The sequence below is a fragment of the Mobula birostris genome, chromosome 2, assembly GCF_030028105.1.
Source record: "Mobula birostris isolate sMobBir1 chromosome 2, sMobBir1.hap1, whole genome shotgun sequence".
Classification (NCBI taxonomy): domain Eukaryota; kingdom Metazoa; phylum Chordata; class Chondrichthyes; order Myliobatiformes; family Myliobatidae; genus Mobula; species Mobula birostris.
The window spans coordinates 43,924,165-43,943,264 of NC_092371.1; the positions used below are offsets into that span (position 1 = coordinate 43,924,165).

Here is a 19,100-nt window from a genome sequence, read left to right on the forward strand (position 1 = left end):
AGTCTTACAAGTGATGTAGATGAAATCAATGTAATTGAGGTAATGCAACTACATGAAAACGTGACAAAATTAGGGAAGAATAGCAGTTTGTGGCATTATCTAATTAGCGCATTAAGCATTCACGAGGAATTGCAACTACGGAGTGATGCTAATAGAGAACTGCAGGCTGAACTAGATTGTCTAAAGTAGAGAACTCCAGGACGTATTTAGTTGGAACACCACAAATCTAGCAGATGGCGGTATCTTCTTTCAACAGCTTCCTCTTCCATTCCATTGTTAACTTCACCAGGCTACACTTGTGTCATTTTAATGACTTAAAAAACAACAGAATTATTGCAGGACAACAGCCAAATATCTCAGAATCCCAATCTCAAAGTTAATCAGGAGAAATGAGACTAGCCTGCAGGCACTGCTAGATACTTTGAAAGAGTACTTCATTCACATGAACTTTGTCTTCAGCTGCATGAAGTTAAGAAGGGGCGACATGGCTTTTGAAAATGACGAAAATATCTAGCTGTGAAATATTGTTGCATTTCTGTTGACACTCTGTTTTTCTGTAATGGGATATGATTTATTTTGGAAAATCTGAGTTGGAGCTTCAAAATTACGACAATAACTCCACCCACAATCTGAGCTGAGCAGTATTAGAAATCTCTTCTTTTTTCACATACATCAGTTTCTGATCAAATTTCGATTCACTGAATGCAGATTAGCCTTGGCACGATGTACACTTTTCAGACAACAAACAACAAATAGATACATGCCTGCAAAGAAAACAGAAAGCAAGGTGATATTCCTGTGATGGATTAAGTGAATTTGTTACTAGTGTTTATTATTGATTTCTAATTAAAGTAGCATAAACTTTAATTTGTTTGGATTTATTGTTCAAATATACTGTAAAATATCATTACTCTGTTAAAGTCAAACCCAACTTCATCGTAACTGAGAGAAATTCACTTAATTCTCTGGAACCTGTAGTTACTGGTGGAACATTAAAGTGAGGAAAACTGTGAAGTAAATAAGTTGACATTAAAAACAGGAATTTCAGGTTGTGTTATTTGATCTTATTAAGCCATCTCACAGAGAATTAAATAAGCCATCTGCGACTGTGATTTGCAAAACAAATTCAACATCAGCGTTGTTGGATATACAGTCATCATGGAATTAGGAATGCATACGTTTCTGCTTTTCTTCGTAATTGTAAGTATATTTTGCTGATTTATTTTTTAATTTAACAAGTCACTTTGTTAGAAAAGACTCAATGAATTTAATGCAGAGCAAGAAAATACATATTATTTCTGCTTTAGCAAAGACTGATTTGCTTCATCATATTAAATTTTAACCTCTGCACAAGGTGATGGGAACTTATTTTTATAAGAAGGATTTGTATATTTTAGAGTGCTCAAAGATTAAATGTTGTGCCAGTTTTTGTATTGATTAGTCGGTAGGTAGGAGGCAGAAGAAAACCTCTGAATTGAAACATGATTTAATCAAGCAGCAGCTTTTCTTTCTCTGCATTCTTAATGGTGCCAGTTGAAAACGGTATGACATTTTTTTGCTCTGGCCATACAATTGCCAACTATTAATCAAAATTTAATGTGAAAGAAACTAAGTGAGTTTCTTTCAAATTGAATTTCATAGCTCAGATTTCTTTTGCTTTGTGGTATCTAAAATACAAATCTGTGAGTTCACAGTTTAAACCTATACTAATTAAGATTAAGTAAAAACATACCTACCGTATATTGCTCAAGGTCCCACTATTGTGTTCTGTCAAACAAGGTTTCATCTTTTCATTCACTTTTAATGGCTTAAATGTTGTATTATTTTTGTTAATGATATGTTTCCACTTATAGTGTAGCGTCACCTGAGAGTAGAAGGGGATATTTGTAGTCTAATTTCTCTGCAGGCTCATCCTGACTCATTCAACATTTCCTTCAAGGACTGTAGCTTTTTGTATCTGAACAGCTTTGATGTGAAGTCAGAAACTTTAAAACAGATCTTACTTTGCACAATACTGTGCATTATGTTACATAATATTGATTGGCACCTGATTAGTTCCAGTGGTTTAGACAGGGCAGAGTTTGTTAAGTGTGTCCAGGACGGATCCTGTCACAGTATGTTGACAGGCCGACTAGGGGGAATGCCGTACTAGATCTAGTATTAGGTAACGAACCGGGTCAGGTCACAAATCTCTCAATGGGTGAGCATCTGGGAGACAGTGACCACTGCTCCCTGGCCTGGATAGAAAAGGATAGAGTCAGAAAGGACAGAAAAATTTTTGATTGGAGAAGGGCAAATTATAAGGCTATAAGGCTAGAACTTGCAGGTGTGAATTGAGATGATGTTTTTGCCGGGAAATGTACTTTGGACATGTGATCGATGTTTAGGGAGCTCTTGCAGGTTGTTAGCAATAAATTTGTCCCAGTAAGGAAGATAAAGAATGGTAGGGTGAAGGAACAATGAGTGACAAGTGAGGTGGAGAATCTAGTCAGGTGGAAGAAGGCAGCATACATGAGGTTTAGGAAGCAAGGATCAGGTGGGTCTATTGAGGAATATAGGGTAGCAAGAAAAGAGCTTAAGAAGGGGGCATGAGAAGGCCTTAACGAGTAGGGTAAAGGAAAACCCCAAGGCATTCTTCAATTATGTGAAGAACAGAAGGTTGACAGGAGTGAAGATAGGACCAATTAGAGATAAAGGTGGAAAGATGTGGAAACCTGGAGAAGTGTGAGGTGGTAAACTTTGGAAGAACAAACTCTAAGGCAGAGTACAAAGCAAATAGCAGGATACTTGGTAGTGTGGAGGAGCAGAGGGATCTGGGGGTACATGTCCACAGATCCCTGAAAGTTGCCTCACAGGTAGATAGGGTAGTTAAGAAAGCTTATGGGGTGTTAGCTTTCATAAGTCGAGGGATAGAGTTTAAGAGTCGTGCGGTAATGATGCAGCTCTATAAAACTCTGGTTAGGCCACACTTGGAGTACTGTGTCCAGTTCTGGTCGCCTCACTATAGGAAGGATGTGGAAGCATTGGAGAGGGTATAGAGAAGATTTGCCAGGATGCTGTCTGGTTTGGAGAGTATGCATTATGATCAGAGATTAAGGGAGCTAGGGCTTTACTCTTTGGAGAGAAGGAGGATGACAGGAGACATGATGGAGGTATACAAGATATTAAGAGGAATAGATAGAGTGGACAGCCAGTGCCCCTTCCCCAGGGCACCACTACTCAATACAAGAGGACATGGCTTCAGTGTAGGGGTGGTATGTTCAAGGGGGATATTAGAGGAAGGTTTTTCACTCAGAGAATGGTTGGTGTGTGGAATGCACTGCCTGAGTCAGTGGTGGAGGTAGATACACCAGTGAAATTTAAGATGCTTACTAGACAGGTATACGTAGAAATTTAAGGTGGGTGTTTGGATTATATGGGAGGTAGGGTTTAAGGGTCGGCACAACATTGTGAGCCAAAGGGCCTGTACTGTGCTGTACTGTTCTATGTTCTATATTCTATAAAGTGATTTGTTTTTCAAAGAAGTGATTGCCAAATGGTTAGTGCGTCAGTTGTTTTCTCCCAGATTTTCTGTTTACATCCTTCTCCTCTGATGCAATGTGCTTGTAAACCATTGTGTCACAGGCTTCCAGTACTGAGGCAGTTTGGAATGAAATGGTTGATTCTACTCTGCATTATTTATGGACCTCAATCTTCAGCTGGGCCAAAGATATGGCAGATCGAGGTATCAAATATCCCCTAGATAGGCTCCTTTTCTTTGAAATTTATTCACTACTTATCACCCTCCTCTTTGCTGTTCTTCAGCCCAGACAACCCAGCCCTCACCCCACTTTTCACCCATCTTCTGAGCAAAGCTGCTCTAATATGTGAGCTAAATTGCTCTGCAGTTTCTAGTGCTCAGGGAAGTTTTTATTTACTTCCTTTGTAGTTTCTAGTGTCCAGGAAAGTTTCTGTGGGTAACCCTAGATAATATCTAAGGTAAGGACATGTTCGGCACAGCTTTGTGGGCTGAAGGACCTGTATTGTGTTGTAGATTTTCTATGTTTCTATATTTCTATTCAAAACTCTAGCCTGTTTCAGGTAGTAACCTTATTTTTATAATAAGAAGGTCTTTAGGTACAATTAGAACCTTATTTGCCCTGAATGGGAATGGACTGTGGTCCTTGGAGTACAAACACTAATCATTTCTTTACATATGGAGCAGAAAAGACTCCGTAAATTTAAAAATTTGTTTTTTTTTTGTGGAAGCTGGTGGCATCAGGAATGCATAAATTTATCTTGCTGGTTAACTGGCTAATAGCCAAGTGTCAATCCAATAATTTGCATGGATGAATCATATGGCACCCTGCAGACTGTCGGTTTAATTAAAAATACAGCTGATGCCTGAGCACCCTGACTTCCACATTGCATGCACAATACTTCACCGTGTGCAGCTGGAGCTGAACATCTCCTTCCCTTCACCTAAATCAGAAGGCTAGACCCAAATAAGATGAAGTCTGAACTTTCTACCGATTTTGCTTTCAAAAGCATGCATAGTGCTATTATTTAATGATGTTATGTATGGATAAACTTGAATGGTTTCAGAATTCGGTGCTGTTTAAGATTTAAGAAAGCAGATTTCTTTGAAGTGGATCTCTTATTGATGGATTAAATACAACTTCAGATTTCCAGAACTGGAGCTTAAAGAAAGTACCTGTTAATAAAAATATTACACATGAATCTTGGATACTTTATATATTAAAAACTGAAATGCTTAAATTTAGGACATGTGCAGGGCTGAAGAACAGCATTCGATCATACTGCACCGGGAAAAGAGAAGGTGGATTTCTGCTGTTTTTAGACTTGTAGAGGAAGATCCAGGACCTTACCCAAAAAAAGCTATACAAGTAAGCATTGTAATGGAAGAAAGAAAACTTTTTTTTAATGAGAACAAATTAGCATAAAATAAATCTATGTCTTTCATAAAGTAATAAGGTAGTGCAATTCTGTTTCTGCCTCACATAGAATGTTGATGACCGGCTTATTGTCGCCTTGTGTTAAGCATTATCATTATTTTGGAGTCAGGAAAAAAGCTGTAACTCATTATTTTCTATTTAAATTTATTTGGTGTTGGTTACAGTTGTGAAAGTTTCTAGAAATTTCTCCTGTACAACAGGTGCACAGGATGTGTCCACAACCTAAGTTTTGTCAAACTGCTGCCGTATACCTCCAGCTGTGGAAGCCCCAGAGACTTCATCTTTCCATGGGTTCATTGCATACATCTCTCAAATGGAGCAAGAGACTGGGATCAGATAGGGCAAATGACTGTATATCAAATTTATGCACTTTACAAACACAACCTACAAATGTAGTTGATCTAAAAAAAATGTGTTGGAATTGCAGTGTAGAAGTAATGCATGTCAAAATGACCTGGCCTCATTCTTGAAGCTAGTGCCTGCCTTTCTATAACACAATTATAGGCTCTAAATGCACATTAGATGTAGATTGGTGCACATTCACAGTCTGTGAACTCAAGACGCTGAAGCACAAACCAACGATACAAGTTATGCAAGACAGGCACAGGTATTGACAATAATTGGGGCAGTCACAGTATAGAGAGTGGGTTACAGAACTGATGAAGATGATAGCAAGCTCATATCCAATCCCCCTTCTCACTAGGGCAGAAGTCGGCTATCTATCCCTTCCAGGCTGCTCTGTCATTTATCAATATCATAGCTGATCTTTTATCTGAGCATCCTTTTTCCAGCACCATTCCTATATATACCTGTTGATTCTTTTAACATCCAGAAATTTACTTACTTTTGTTATGAATACATATAATGGCTGGGATTCTTCAGCTCCCTGAACCTGAGAATTCCAAAGGCAGACAATACCCTGACTGAAGACATTTCTCCTAACCTCATTCCTAATGGCCTCATATTTATTCCGAAACTCTGCCCACCAATCTTAGATGTCTTGAACAGGGGAATCATCCTCTCTGTATCTTGCCAGTCAAGTTCTTAAAAAATTTTCTACACTTCAATGACATTTCATTTTAGCCTGCAGTCAACAGGATGAGTTGCAACGTAAAAGGTGGACAAAATCAAATGAGGTAAATACAGGACTGAACGCGTTATATTTGAATGCACACAGTATATGTAATAAGGCAGAGAAACTTGTAGCACAGTTGCAGATTGGCAGATATGATGTTGTAGGCATCACTGAACCATGGCTGAAAGAAGATTATAGCTGGGAGCTTAACATCCAAGGATACATATTGTATCAAAAGGACAAGCAGGAAGGCAGAACGGGTTGCATTGCTCTGAGGTGACATACAGTCAGAAGGTGATGATCTTTGTGCAAAGAGCTAAGGAACTGCAAGGTAAAATGGCCCTGATGGGAATTGTATACAGACACCCAAACAGTAGTATGGGTGTAGTCTACAAATTACAACGGGAGGCAGAAAATGCAGTCCAAAAGAGCAATGTTACAATAGTCATGGGGCATTTCAATATGCAGGTAGATTGGGAAAATAATGTTGGTACTGGATTCCTGGAGGGAGAATTTCTAAAATGCCTACGAATTGGCTTTTTAGAGCAGCTCATGGTTGAGCCCAATAAGGGATCGGCTATTCTGGATTAGTTGTTGTGCAATGAACCAGAATTAATCAGAGACCTTGGGGCCATTAGGGTCAAGTAATCATAATATAATCAAATTCACCCTGAAATTGAGAAGGAAAGCCAAAGTCAGATGTATCAGTGTTACAGTGGAGTAACGGGATGCACAGAGGCATGACTGAAGAGTTGGCCAGAATTGATGGAAAAGACACTAGCAGGGATGATGGTAGAGCAGCAATGGCTGGAATTTCTGGTAGCAATTCAGAAGGTACAGGATATATCCATCCCAAAGAGGAAGAAATATTCTAAAGGAACAATGATACAATTGCAGTTAACAAGGGAAGTCATAGCCAACAGAAAAGCCAAAGAGAGTGCATATAATAGAGCAAGAATGAGTGGGAAGTTAGAGAATTGGGAAGCTTTTAAAAACCAACAAAAGGCAACTAAAAAAGTCATTAAGAAGATAAAGATGGAATATGAAAGTAAACTAGCCAATAATGTTAAGGAGGATACCAAAAGTTTCTTCAGATACATTAAGTATAAAAGAGAGGTGAGAGTGGAATTTGAACTGCCAAAATGATCCTGGAAGGCAGTAAAGGGAAACAAGGAAATAGCCGACAAACTGCATAAGTATTTTGTATTAGTCTTCATAGTGGATGACGCTAGTGAAGTTCCAGGTGTCAGGGGTCATGAAGTGTGTCCAGTTATGATAATTGGAGAGAAGGTTCTTGGGAAACTGAAAGGTCTGAAGGTCAATAAGTCACCTGGACTAGATGGTGTACACCCCAGAGTTCTGAAAAAGGTGTCTGCAGAGAGTGTGGAGGCATTAGTAATGATCTTTCAAGAATCACTAGATTCTGGAATGGTTCTGGAAGACTGGAAAATTGCAAATGTCACACCACTCTTCAAGAAGGGAAAGAGGCAGAAGCAAGGAAACTCTAGGTCAGTTAGTCTGAGTTCAATGGTTGGGAAGATGTTGGAGTCAATTATTAAGGATGATGTCTCTGGGAACTTAGAGGCACATAATAAAATAGGCCATAGTCAACATGGGTTCCTCAAGGGAAAATCTTGCCTGACAAACCTGTTGGAATTCTTTGAAGAAACAACAAACAGCATAGACGAAAGAAAATTGGTTGTTGTTGTGTCTTGGATTTTGACAAGGTGCCACACATGGGGCTACTTAACAAGCTACGAGCCCACACTATTATAGGAAAGATTCTATCATGGATAAAGCAGTGGTTAATTGGCAGGAGGCAAAGAGTGTGAATAAAGGGAGCTTTTTCAGACTGGCTGTTGGTGTAGATGATTCAATCACACTTTCATAACTTCCAAGCTTATCCATGAACTTCCAGCTATGCAGGTTTCAATTGCTTAATGGAAAGCCTTTGAAGAAGAAACCCTTTCATTCATTCTGATAACGGCGATCACCAAATCAGCTCCTGGCACTCCTATAATTAAGGCTAGTACAGCACGTCACCAGGAAATAATGCCCTCCAATCATGGTACAAGGGAAGATGACCCTTTGTGTCAGTTTCCTAAAGGTCATAGGCAGTTCTTCTCCAGTGGACTCAATTTAGGCTTCTGCTACCTGTATCAATGATAAGCATTGAGCATTTTAATTGGATTGGTAAGTTGGGGGGGAGGAGTATGCGAAAATATTGGAGTGATTATTCACTATCAAACTTACAGTCAAATTGGGTCTGCAATCCAATTTCTAGACCTATTCATTGTGCCATCCCTAGTGTCATGAGTACTGTAACTGTGACAGGGATTGCAAATACCTCAACTTGATCCAAAATAAATCCACCTTGCTGATGCACACAGTCCACCATTCAACTACATGCTGTTCCATATCTAACCAATGTCACTATGTTTTGCTTTTTATGGAGTTCCTGCTATGGTCCCTGCTGTCAAGATAGACGTTGGATTTTTACAGTAAGAATATATCTTCACAGACTCTTTCCTCAAACTTATTTTCCTTTCTCCTTCTCTAGATTTCTTCTTTTTAATACTCTTTTTTTCAATGGATCACATGTTTTGTTTCATATTTATTTTGAACACACATTCCTTCTCTTCATCCACTCACATTTTTCCCTTTCCCATTTAACCTGCTCTTGCTTGTGTTGATCTTTCTGTTTGCCCAAGTCTTATGTTCAGAGGTACTTGTATCTCTCCTTGTTTCTCCAAGGTTGGAATCTGAAATTAAACAGAGAGAAAGTGGAAGCAGAGGGATAGTTAAAGAAACAAGGAACAAGGCTCAGGGGGTTTTCATTATTTTGAAATCTTGGTGCACTTCAGTCAGGCTGTGCTTTCTGTGAGATAATACAAGATATTATATATCTTTTCAAGCCAATACATGATTAAGTCCAGTTAAAATCTGATAAAGATAGTGGATATTCTTTGAAACACTTTTGTAATAAAATGGGAAAGTGTTCATTCAATCCTAAGAAATAAAGGATAGCAGAGCACTCCACAGTAAGTAAAACTTGTCTCTCAGTTCTTGCAAAAGCCAAACACAAGTGTACAGCATTGGCATGCCCATCTGCTGTAGATTGTGAAAACTTGTCATAGATTCCAGATCAACTAAGAACCTGCAATCCATTTCAAACAGACTGGCGTAACTTTACTTATTTAATAAAGATTAATAGCTCAGACATAAAATTTAACCCTTAGAGAAAATTCAAAGCCTAAGTTTTTAATGGTACATCATGTCTGCAAGTTAAAAGCTAAGTAATTGTATATTTTAAAGAAATGCTTTTAATAAGTCACTTTGTCTCATTCTCTTGGACAATCATTTCCAGAAGTAACAGCTTTCTTCTCTTACAGCTTTCCAATGACAGGTCAAAAAACCATACACTGATATTTATAATTTCCGGTGAGGGTGTTGATGAGGATCCTGAGAGAAACTTGTTCTCGATTGACAGAGAGACTGGAGAAATATTTGTTCATCACAAAGTTGATCGTGAGGAAACACCATCATTGATGGTACACATTTTCTTCCTATTATTCACTTCAACAGATGTTTTGCTGTATGATTCAATGCATATGAACCGGGTCCTATGATTTGTGCAACATTCATACATAAGATAGTGCTAGGTTTCTTAGGGATTGGTAGCCAATGTTTCATTGGCAGAGCTGGAATGTCATAGGCAGGGATAAGGGACAATAAAATGTCCCACTGAGCAAAATTATCACAATCAGCTAAAAACTTCAGTCTTTGATAAACATTGTCACTCTTGTTCAGAGGTTGTTTCTCTTTGTCACAAAGACCCCGTGGTAGTAACATCAATCAATCCTGAAAGATTGAAAGCATTGTGGTTGCTTTCATTAATATTATTACTTACCAGGATCAACTGCATGGTTTTATGTCTTGCAGTTGCTCTGTATTTGCACAGTCATGAAAAATCAATGTTTTCAGCTTTTGTATAGCACCTTCCTGAAAATGATGCTGCCCTTTATTTGCTTTTATTGTGCATATTAACCTCAATATTGTGTCCAAGAATGTTCATCATTATCTTATCCTCCTAATTACATTACAAAGATTCGTGATTTTGATACGATCAATAATATCGAGAGACACACATTCACTTCAGCCTCTGTTCATAAATATAAAATCACTATTTCTATTCATAAAAACTATCACCTGCACTTGCTGTCTTGTGATCCTATATATTTGAGGCTCTATATCAAACCATGAAGCTACCGGACAGAATGCTTTCCAGTGTACATCTTGTATCAATCTGTTGGGCCTACAGTGGAACCTCTGTGATGTTGATGCCCATTGCTGACCCCTCAATGAGGACTGGTTATGTTTTCCTGACCTCTCCGTCCTGAAGCCCACTATCAATTCCTTGGTTTTGCTGACACTGAATCAGAGGTTGTTGTTACAATAGCATTCAACCAGCTGATCTATACTTCACTCTTTACGCTTCCTCATTAGCATCTAAGATTATACCAACAGTAGTGGTGTCACCCATGAATCTGTAGATGGCATTTCAGCTGAGCATTCCCATCCAGTTCAAAGTTTTGGTATGTTCTTATCATGAAACAGATGTTCAGATGTCAGGTCTCCGATCTTTCGTGTTGCAGGGCACAGATACAGATGTGGAAAATGCACTGAATAAATGAACCTATGTTTGTTCGTTATGTGCTGTGTTGTATGATGAGGGCGATCATGGTCTTTCCATGTCCATGACTGTTCTTGGCAAGTTTTTCTACAGAGGTGGTTTGCCAATGCCCTTTTCTGGGTAGTGTCATTACAAGATGGGTGACCCCATCTTATCAATACTCTTCAGAGATTATCTGCCTGGGAACAGTTGTCACATACCCAGGACTCATGAAATGCACCAGCTGCTCATACGAGCATCCACAACCTGCTCCCATGGTTTCATGTGACCCTGATCATGGGCCTAAGCAAGTGCTGCACCTTACAGGCAAGTAGAAGGAAGGAGTGCCTTACACCTCCTTTGGTAGAGATATACCCCAACACCCAGTCTGAACCTATCAGCATATGAATTAGGAGTTGTGTAATCCCTTGAACTAACCTTGACATTCTATCAGATCATGGGTCATCTGACTTTAACCTCAAATGTAGTTTAGAGTCATGGAGAGATATAGCACAAAACAGGCCTTTCAGCCCTTCAAATCCATTGCAACCATCAACCACCCATCTAACACTAATTAGATATTAATCCCATTTTTTTATTCTCCCATACAACTTCCATATAAAGAGAACCAATAGTAGGATTGAACTTGGATCTCTATGCCATGCGGTAGTGACTGTACCAGCTGTGTGACTGCACCATTCTTTCCTCTGTTTCATCCCTAATAACCTCTCATTCCCTTGCAAATCTAATTATCTCTGCTTGAAGTTATTCAAAGACTCTGATTCCACCATCCCTTTGAGGGAGAGAGTTCCAAAAATTCATAAGCCTCTGAGAGAAGAAACTTTCTCTTCGTGTCTGACTTGAACATATAATCAGTTATTTTTCACTTATGTCTTTCAGAACTAGATTCTTCCACTGGACTAGGGGAAACATTGTTTTGGTGGCCATATAGTCGGGATTTTTATGTTTCAATACATTTATTTTTTAGGCCCCTAAACTCACCCAATTTGTCCAATCTTCTGTCATCAGGCAGCCTGAAAAAAAAACTTTCATTAATTTTCTGATTTTTTTTCCTTCAATTTTAATAGTGGTCACCATTCAGCACCACATTGGATTATTGCTGTTAGAGAATGATGCATGAAAGATCTTTCTAATAGGGTGATATTATGGAAGTTTATAAAATTATGAGCAGCACAGGTGATCAGAATCACTTTACCGAAGTAGGGGAGTCTTAAGCTAGAAGGAAATGGTTAAGGTGAGATGGGAAAATTTTAAAGGGCATCTGATATTAAGTTTTTTTTCTATTTGGATGAGCTGCCGGATGAGGTGGTAGAATCAGATATGATAAGGCACTTGGACAGGAATGAGAAATAAGTAGAGAGTAATGGGCCTAATGTGGGAAAATGGGATTATCATAGATGGACATTATAATTGGCATGAGCAATGTGAGTTTTAAGGGCTCATTTCTCTGCTGTATGGTTCCATAGTTTTATCATAACTTAAATATATAACACAGTTTTTAGTGCTTACTGAATATACTTATTTTGAGAAAATAACTACATTGAATTTGCTAATGTATAATTAATTTTGTATTTTATCTAATACTTCCTTTTTGACTTTTTAGTTTAAAGTTGATGCTATGGACAGAGCTACTTTGAAGATAATTGATGACCACATATTATATAGAATTCAAGTGATTGATATTAATGACAATAGCCCTAAATTCAAACAAGATGTATATAATGTTGACATATTGGAAAGTACATATCCAGGTAGGAGCCTCTATCAAAACAGATCTATGCTTTTATATTTCTTTTCATTTAATCAGCACCTGTATATTATTGTTCAGAAAGAAAGAAAGAAATAATGCCTAATTAATATAGTTACTTTTGCAAAAAATGAAGCAATCTTTGCCTGTTTGAGAATAAGACAAAGACAACACTGCAGGAAGAGCTGATAGGTTGCACGTAGCATACTTCACATGAAAATGCCAAATAACCATTTCTATCTAGAGTGTTAAATGACCTATCCTTAACATTCAAGGACATTTCAGTTGCCAAGCCACTCATCTTCAATAGCTTAGGGTTCATTACTGCTCATAAATCAAGTGGACCAGCCTCATAATTTCTGTAGATACAAGGACAAATCAGAAAGTAGGAGTCTTCTTGAGAGTGACACACCACCTGACAGTCCAAAAGATTTCTACTAACTACAAGGCATAAATCAGGATGGTGATAGAATAATTTCTACTTGCTTGCATAAGCAGGGTTCTAACAACATCGAGTAACTTAATACCAAGTTGCTTCTTTGGCATCCCAGCCACAGCCTTAATCATTCAGTTCCTTCAACACCAGTACACAGAAGCTGTAGTGTATAGCTTTTACAAAATACATTTTTCTTGGCGATTCTGACAATACTTCCCAAATCTACAATCTGTACCAACAAAGTTGCATGGAAATATCCGCATCAAAGGGTTCCTCTCCAAGCCACCTTGTTCATTGATTATCACTGATTCTAAATCCTGAAACTCCCTACCCAACAACATTGTGGGAATACTTTTACCAGAAGGACTGTACTGGTTCAATAGAAAACCAAGCACTTTGGCAGGATAGTCGCTATCATAATCTTGGAATATGCAATAGTCAAACTACTGTGCAAACTACAATGCAATAATAAAAAACAAATTTTTGAAGGGACAGTATTTGATAGAGGATAAAATGTGGATGGAATTCCTTGATATTGCTGGAGGATCTTTTATTTTATTGAGAAGATCAATATGTGACATTTCACTTACAAGACAACTCTTCTGACATGCCACCTTAGTGCCATACAGAGTGACAAATCCAGAGATAAAAGATCTATCACTGTAGAAAGGCTGATGCCAGGGTTGATATTTTGACAGGTCATGTACATTTATTGAATATAGACCCTTGATATGTAAATCAAAGAACAATAATTACTCGCAAGAATCAAAGATAAAAGTCGAAGTAAAATTTATAATGAAATTACATATGTTACCATATACTACCTTGAGATTTACTTTCTTACAGATATTTGCAGAAAAATAGATACGACAGAATTTATGAAAATCTATAGATAAACAAAGACTGACAAATGACCAATGTACAAAAGAAGACAAACTGTGCAAACAAACGATTAAAAAAACGTACTGAGAACATGATTTGTAAGGAGTCTTTGAAAGTGAGTCTGTAGGGTGTAGGATCAGCTCAGAGTTGTGACGAATGTAGAGCAAAATGGGCACAAAGCTGGAGGAAGTCAGCAGGCCAGGCAATATCTATGGAAAAGAATAAACAGTTGACGTTTCATGCTGAGACCTTTTTTCAGGACTCACAGTGAATGTAGTTATCCACACCGGTTGTAGGGTAATAATTGTTCCTGAGCCTGGTGGTATGGGACCTAAGCCTTCTGTACCTCTGGTGCAATGGTAGCAGCGAGAAGGGAGCATGGGCTGGATGGTGGGATTCCTTGATGATGGGTGCTGCTTTCTTGAGGCAGTGTTCCATGTAAATGTGCTTAATAGCAGGGAGAGCCGTTGCCTGTGAGGGACTGGGCTATATCTACCACATTCTGTAGACTTTTCTGTTCCTGGGCATTGGCGTTTCCATAGCAGGCTGTGATGCAACCAGTTAGGACAGGCCCCTTAAATGAAATGAAGATGTGGAACCTTTAAATGCTTAACCAAAGATGCAGACCAGGCATTAATTTAATATCTCATCCATGTTGGCAGGCCTTTATAGAAGGGTTTCTGTTTCAATTATGGAATGGAAAAGTTATGCTTTTGAATGCAAAATAAAACTTCATCATAATCAAATTAATGTGCAAATTGTAGTTGTATGCATTTCGTGGGTGGTAAGCACAGATTCAGATTTAGATTTACTTATCACTTGTAGGAGGGGTGATTGATAAGTTCGTGGCCTAAGGTAGACAGAGTCAATTTTAGAAAACCTAGCACATTTATTTTGCAACATAGTCCCCTCCTACATTTACACACTTAGTCCAGTGGTTGTGGAGCACACAGATCCCTCCTTTGTAGAAGTCGGCATCTTGGACCTCCAGAAAATGGTCCACAGCAGAAGTGATTGATAAGTTCGTGGCCTAAGGTAGAAGGAGATGAGTTATACAACTCTCTTTACATACACGTGTAGTTCAATTCTTTGAGTGATTATACAGAAAGTTTGAAGTTAATAACCCATCTCCTTCTACCTATCAATTACCCCTGCTGTGGACCACTTTCTGGAGGTCCAAGATGCCGACTTCTACAAAGAAGGGATCCGTGTGCTCCACGACCGCTGGACTAAGTGTGTAAATGTAGGAGGGGACTATGTTGCAAAATAAGTGTGCTAGGTTTTCTAAAATTAACTCCTTCTACCTTAGGCCACAAACTTATCAATCACCCCTCGTACATCGAAACATATATTGAAATGCATTATTTGTTTGAACACCCATCACCAACCTATATATTTGCTGGGAACAGCCTGCAAGTCACACATTCCAGTGCCAAAACTGCATGCACACAATGCTCAGCAGAACAACACAGAACACAACAAGTAACAAATCAAGTCCCTTTCCTCCCTCCCATCTATCCACTTAAAGGGACAGTCCTACAACTCAAGAACAGGCCTCCAGGCACCATCCACTGATCTTTGTTCTCCGGACTACCGATTGACCTTCAGGCTCTGATTGACCTCTTGACTAGCTAATACTGGACCTCCCCCCCCACCACCCCCCACAACTCCAGGCTTCCAAGGACTCCTAGTTGCTGGTCTTTGAGTGATTTATAAAGTGGATTTTATGGCATCTCTTACTTGATTAGAAAGACTTTCCACTTTGTCAAATGCAGAAGATGTACAACCCACTGCACACTAAAATGCATGTTGCTTTGACTGGTTGCATTCTGAATTTTCAACAATTATAAACAAGCTGGTTACCCCTAAATATGGATTATGTATTCTGAAATCAAAAACAAAAATGAACAGTAAACAAAGAGTCCACAAAATCTATTCTTGACTTAATTTATTGGAAGGACAACCACTTGGGAAGCAGGAGAATCATGTATTACCTTTTAAGATATATATTTTGATTTTATTTATCGTTTTTATGTGCTATTGAAGAGTCATACCTGGATCTCTTGTATTTTTCTAGATTGCCAGTTCCGAATACTTTAGATCTAGCCGTCATCAGATTTTGAATCTCATGGTTCTTCCAGGGCTTCTGGTGGGGGAAGACTCATGGGGTCCCACTTGCCCATGGGTGTCTTTAAAGTCCATGACAACCATAAGACATAGGAGCAGAACTAGGCCATTCAGACCATCGAATCTGCTCCACTGTTCCATCGTGGCTGATTTATTATCCTTCTCAATTCCAGACTTTACCCTGTAACCTTTAATACCTAACTAATCAAGAACTTATCCACCTCCACTTTAAATATACTCAATGGACTCCACAGCCATCTTTACCAATGAATTCCAAAGATTCTCTACTCTCTGGCAAAAGAACTTCCTCCTCATCACTGCTCTAACTGGATGTCCCTCTATTCTGAGACTGCATTCTGGTCCTAGTCTCCCCCATTGTAGGAAATATCCTCCCCACATCTACTACTCTGTTTAGACCTTTCAATATTTGATAGGTTTCAACCTCCCCTTCCCCCGTTCTTCTAAACTATAGCAGGTACAAGATAATCAGAGATGTGTATAAGATAATGAGAGGCATTGATAGTGTGGATAGTCAGAGGCTTTTCCCCAGGGCTGAAATGGCTGGCATGAAAGGGCATAGTTTTAAGATGCTTGGAAGTAGGTACAGAGGAGATGTCAGGGTTAAGTTTTTTACGCAGAGAGTAGTGAGTGCGTGGAAAGGGCTGTCGGCGGTGGTGGTGGAGGCGGAAATGATAGGGTCTTTTAAGAGACTCCTGGATAGCTACATGGAGCTTAGAAAAATAGAAGGCTATGGGTAAAGCCTAGGTAGTTCTAAGGTAGGGACATGTATGGACAGCTTTGTGGGCCGAAGGGCCTGTATTGTGCTGTATGTTTTCTATGTTTCTATGTACAGGTTCAGAACCATTAAATGCTCCTCATACATTAACCCTTTAATTCCCAGAGTCATTCTTGTGAATCTAACCTCCTGTGGGCCATTTCCAATGCCAGCTAACCTTTTCTTTAATAATGGGCCCAAAACGGCTCACAGTACTCCAAGTGCAGACTGACCCCAGGACTTATAAAACATCACCATTCCATCCTTGCTTTTATATTCTTGTCTTCTTTAATGAAGCCTAACATTGCATTTGCCTTCCTTAACAGTGACTCAATCTGCAAGCTAATTTCTAGGGAATCCTATGCAAGGACTCCAAAGTCCCTCTGATTTTTAAAAATTTTCTTCCCATTTAGAAAAGTGCATGACCAAACACTTCACTAAACCATATTCCATCTGCCACTTCTTCACTCATTCTCCCTATCTGTCTAAGTCCTTCTGCAGACTTTCTGGTTCTTCTGTACTACTTGCCCCTCCACCTATCTTCATATCATCCACAAAGCTGCCCACAAAGCCATCAATTCCATCAGCCAAATCATTGGCATATAATGTGAAAAGAACAGTCCCAACACCGACCCCTGTGGAAGATTTCTAGTCATCGGCAGTCAACCATGGTGTATTCATTTAGGTTCTCTGATGAATCCATAAACATGGCACAGTCCACAGTCCCATAGCTCTTCCTCTGCCTCCCATGGCCACCCATATATTGCCTTTACTTCTGGTGGCTTGCTCTTTAGTCTCTGCTTACATGCAGGTTGGAGGAGGACAGCTAGATGGCCAGATGTTAAAACAAATTTACTGAGCACTTCATGCTCTGTGTTTCAGGGACAAGTGTCTTCAGAATTAAAGCAGAAGATCCTGATGAAATAAGCAGTGGTAATGGACAAGTTTCATACTCTATTATATCTCAAGATCCTAAAACACCTTTGAGTATGTTTAGAATTGATGAAAACAATGGAACCATTTTTCTTCAAAAATGTTTAGACTATGAGGTATGTACAGCATCTGGAGATTTAATCCAGACTGCTTTGATTATGTCTAGACAGCCCAGACACTTGTCATTTACTATGACTTAAAATTTTAAAGTCATTGTTTGTAAGGTCTGATTCTTATTTGTGTTCTAGGCCATCAAATCTTATTCATTAATCATTACAGCAAGAGACAATGGACGGAACGTGCTTTCATCTTCTGCGCAAGTGAAGTTCAAAGTGATAGATTCCAATACCCATCCTCCTATTTTCATACAGAAAAGTGTAAGTATTTTTAAAGAAACTTTAAGGGGAGTATTAAGTACAAGGAATGAAGAGGATGGGGGTTGGGTGGACTTCGCTTACTTCAAATCAAAGTACAATCCAGCTCTATAGCTCCTCATCTGTGTTTAATTCCTTTGTATTTGGATACTGCTGAACTGAGATGTGCACAGTAACTTAAATTTGACTACTTTTGAAAAGGTATGTAATACACATAACAACTGGATGCAAATATGCATACATGCACCTCCTCAATTTGCATAACGGAACACAGAACAGTGCAGTATAGTACAGGCCATTTGGCCCAACATATGGTGCCAATGCTTTAACCTTCTCCAAGGCCATGCAGTCCTCCATTCTTCCTTCATCCCTGTGCTTATCTAAGAGTTTCTTAATTCATTGCAAAGTGTTTGCCCCTACCACCGCCCCTGGCTGTGTGTTTCACACACCCACCACTCTTTGTGGTTAGAAACCTGCCTCTGATATCCTGCCCCATATAATTTCCTTCAAGCACCTTAAATTTATGCTCCCATGTATTAACCTATCGCCACCCCCCCCCCCGAGAAAAGTCTTTGGTTGTCCATTCAATATATGACTCTTACCATACAATATACCTCTAACATGTTACCTCTCATCTTCCTTTTCTTCAAAGAGAAAAGCCCTAGTTTGCTCAAGCCATCCTTATAAGCTAATGCTGTCTAATCCAGGCAGCATCCTAATAATTCCTCTTCCTTCCTAGAGTGAAATGACCAGAAATTAGCACAATACTCTAAGTATGATCAAAGTGGAGTCTTATAGAGCTGAAACATTACCTCAGAGCTCTTGAACTTAATCCCCTAACTAATAAAGGCCAATGCACCTTATGCCTTCTTCACCACCCTATCAACTTATGCTGAAATATTGAAGGATCTATGGATGTGAACCCCAAGATCCTTCTTTTCCTCCACACTCTTAAGAATCCTGCCATTAATCTTGTATTCTGCTTTCAAATTCACTATTCCAAGGTGAGCCACTTCACACATTTCCAGATTGAAGTCCATCTGCCACTTCTCAGTCCAGCTGCATTTCTATGTTCTATCAATGTCTCATTCTAATCTGTAACT

General features: G+C 39.0%; 1 protein-coding gene across 1 annotated transcript in view; it reads left to right on the forward strand.

The window, feature by feature from the left end:
• The first annotated feature begins 11,948 nt into the window (after positions 1-11,948).
• LOC140210552 (cadherin-like protein 26) overlaps positions 11,949-19,100 on the forward strand; it is a 35,471-nt gene continuing 28,319 nt past the window's right edge. The window contains exons 1-4 of the mRNA XM_072279605.1: positions 11,949-11,957; positions 12,327-12,474; positions 17,573-17,739; positions 17,872-18,000. Coding sequence (XP_072135706.1) covers positions 11,949-11,957; positions 12,327-12,474; positions 17,573-17,739; positions 17,872-18,000 — 453 coding nt within the window. The remainder of the gene's footprint in view (positions 11,958-12,326; positions 12,475-17,572; positions 17,740-17,871; positions 18,001-19,100) is intronic.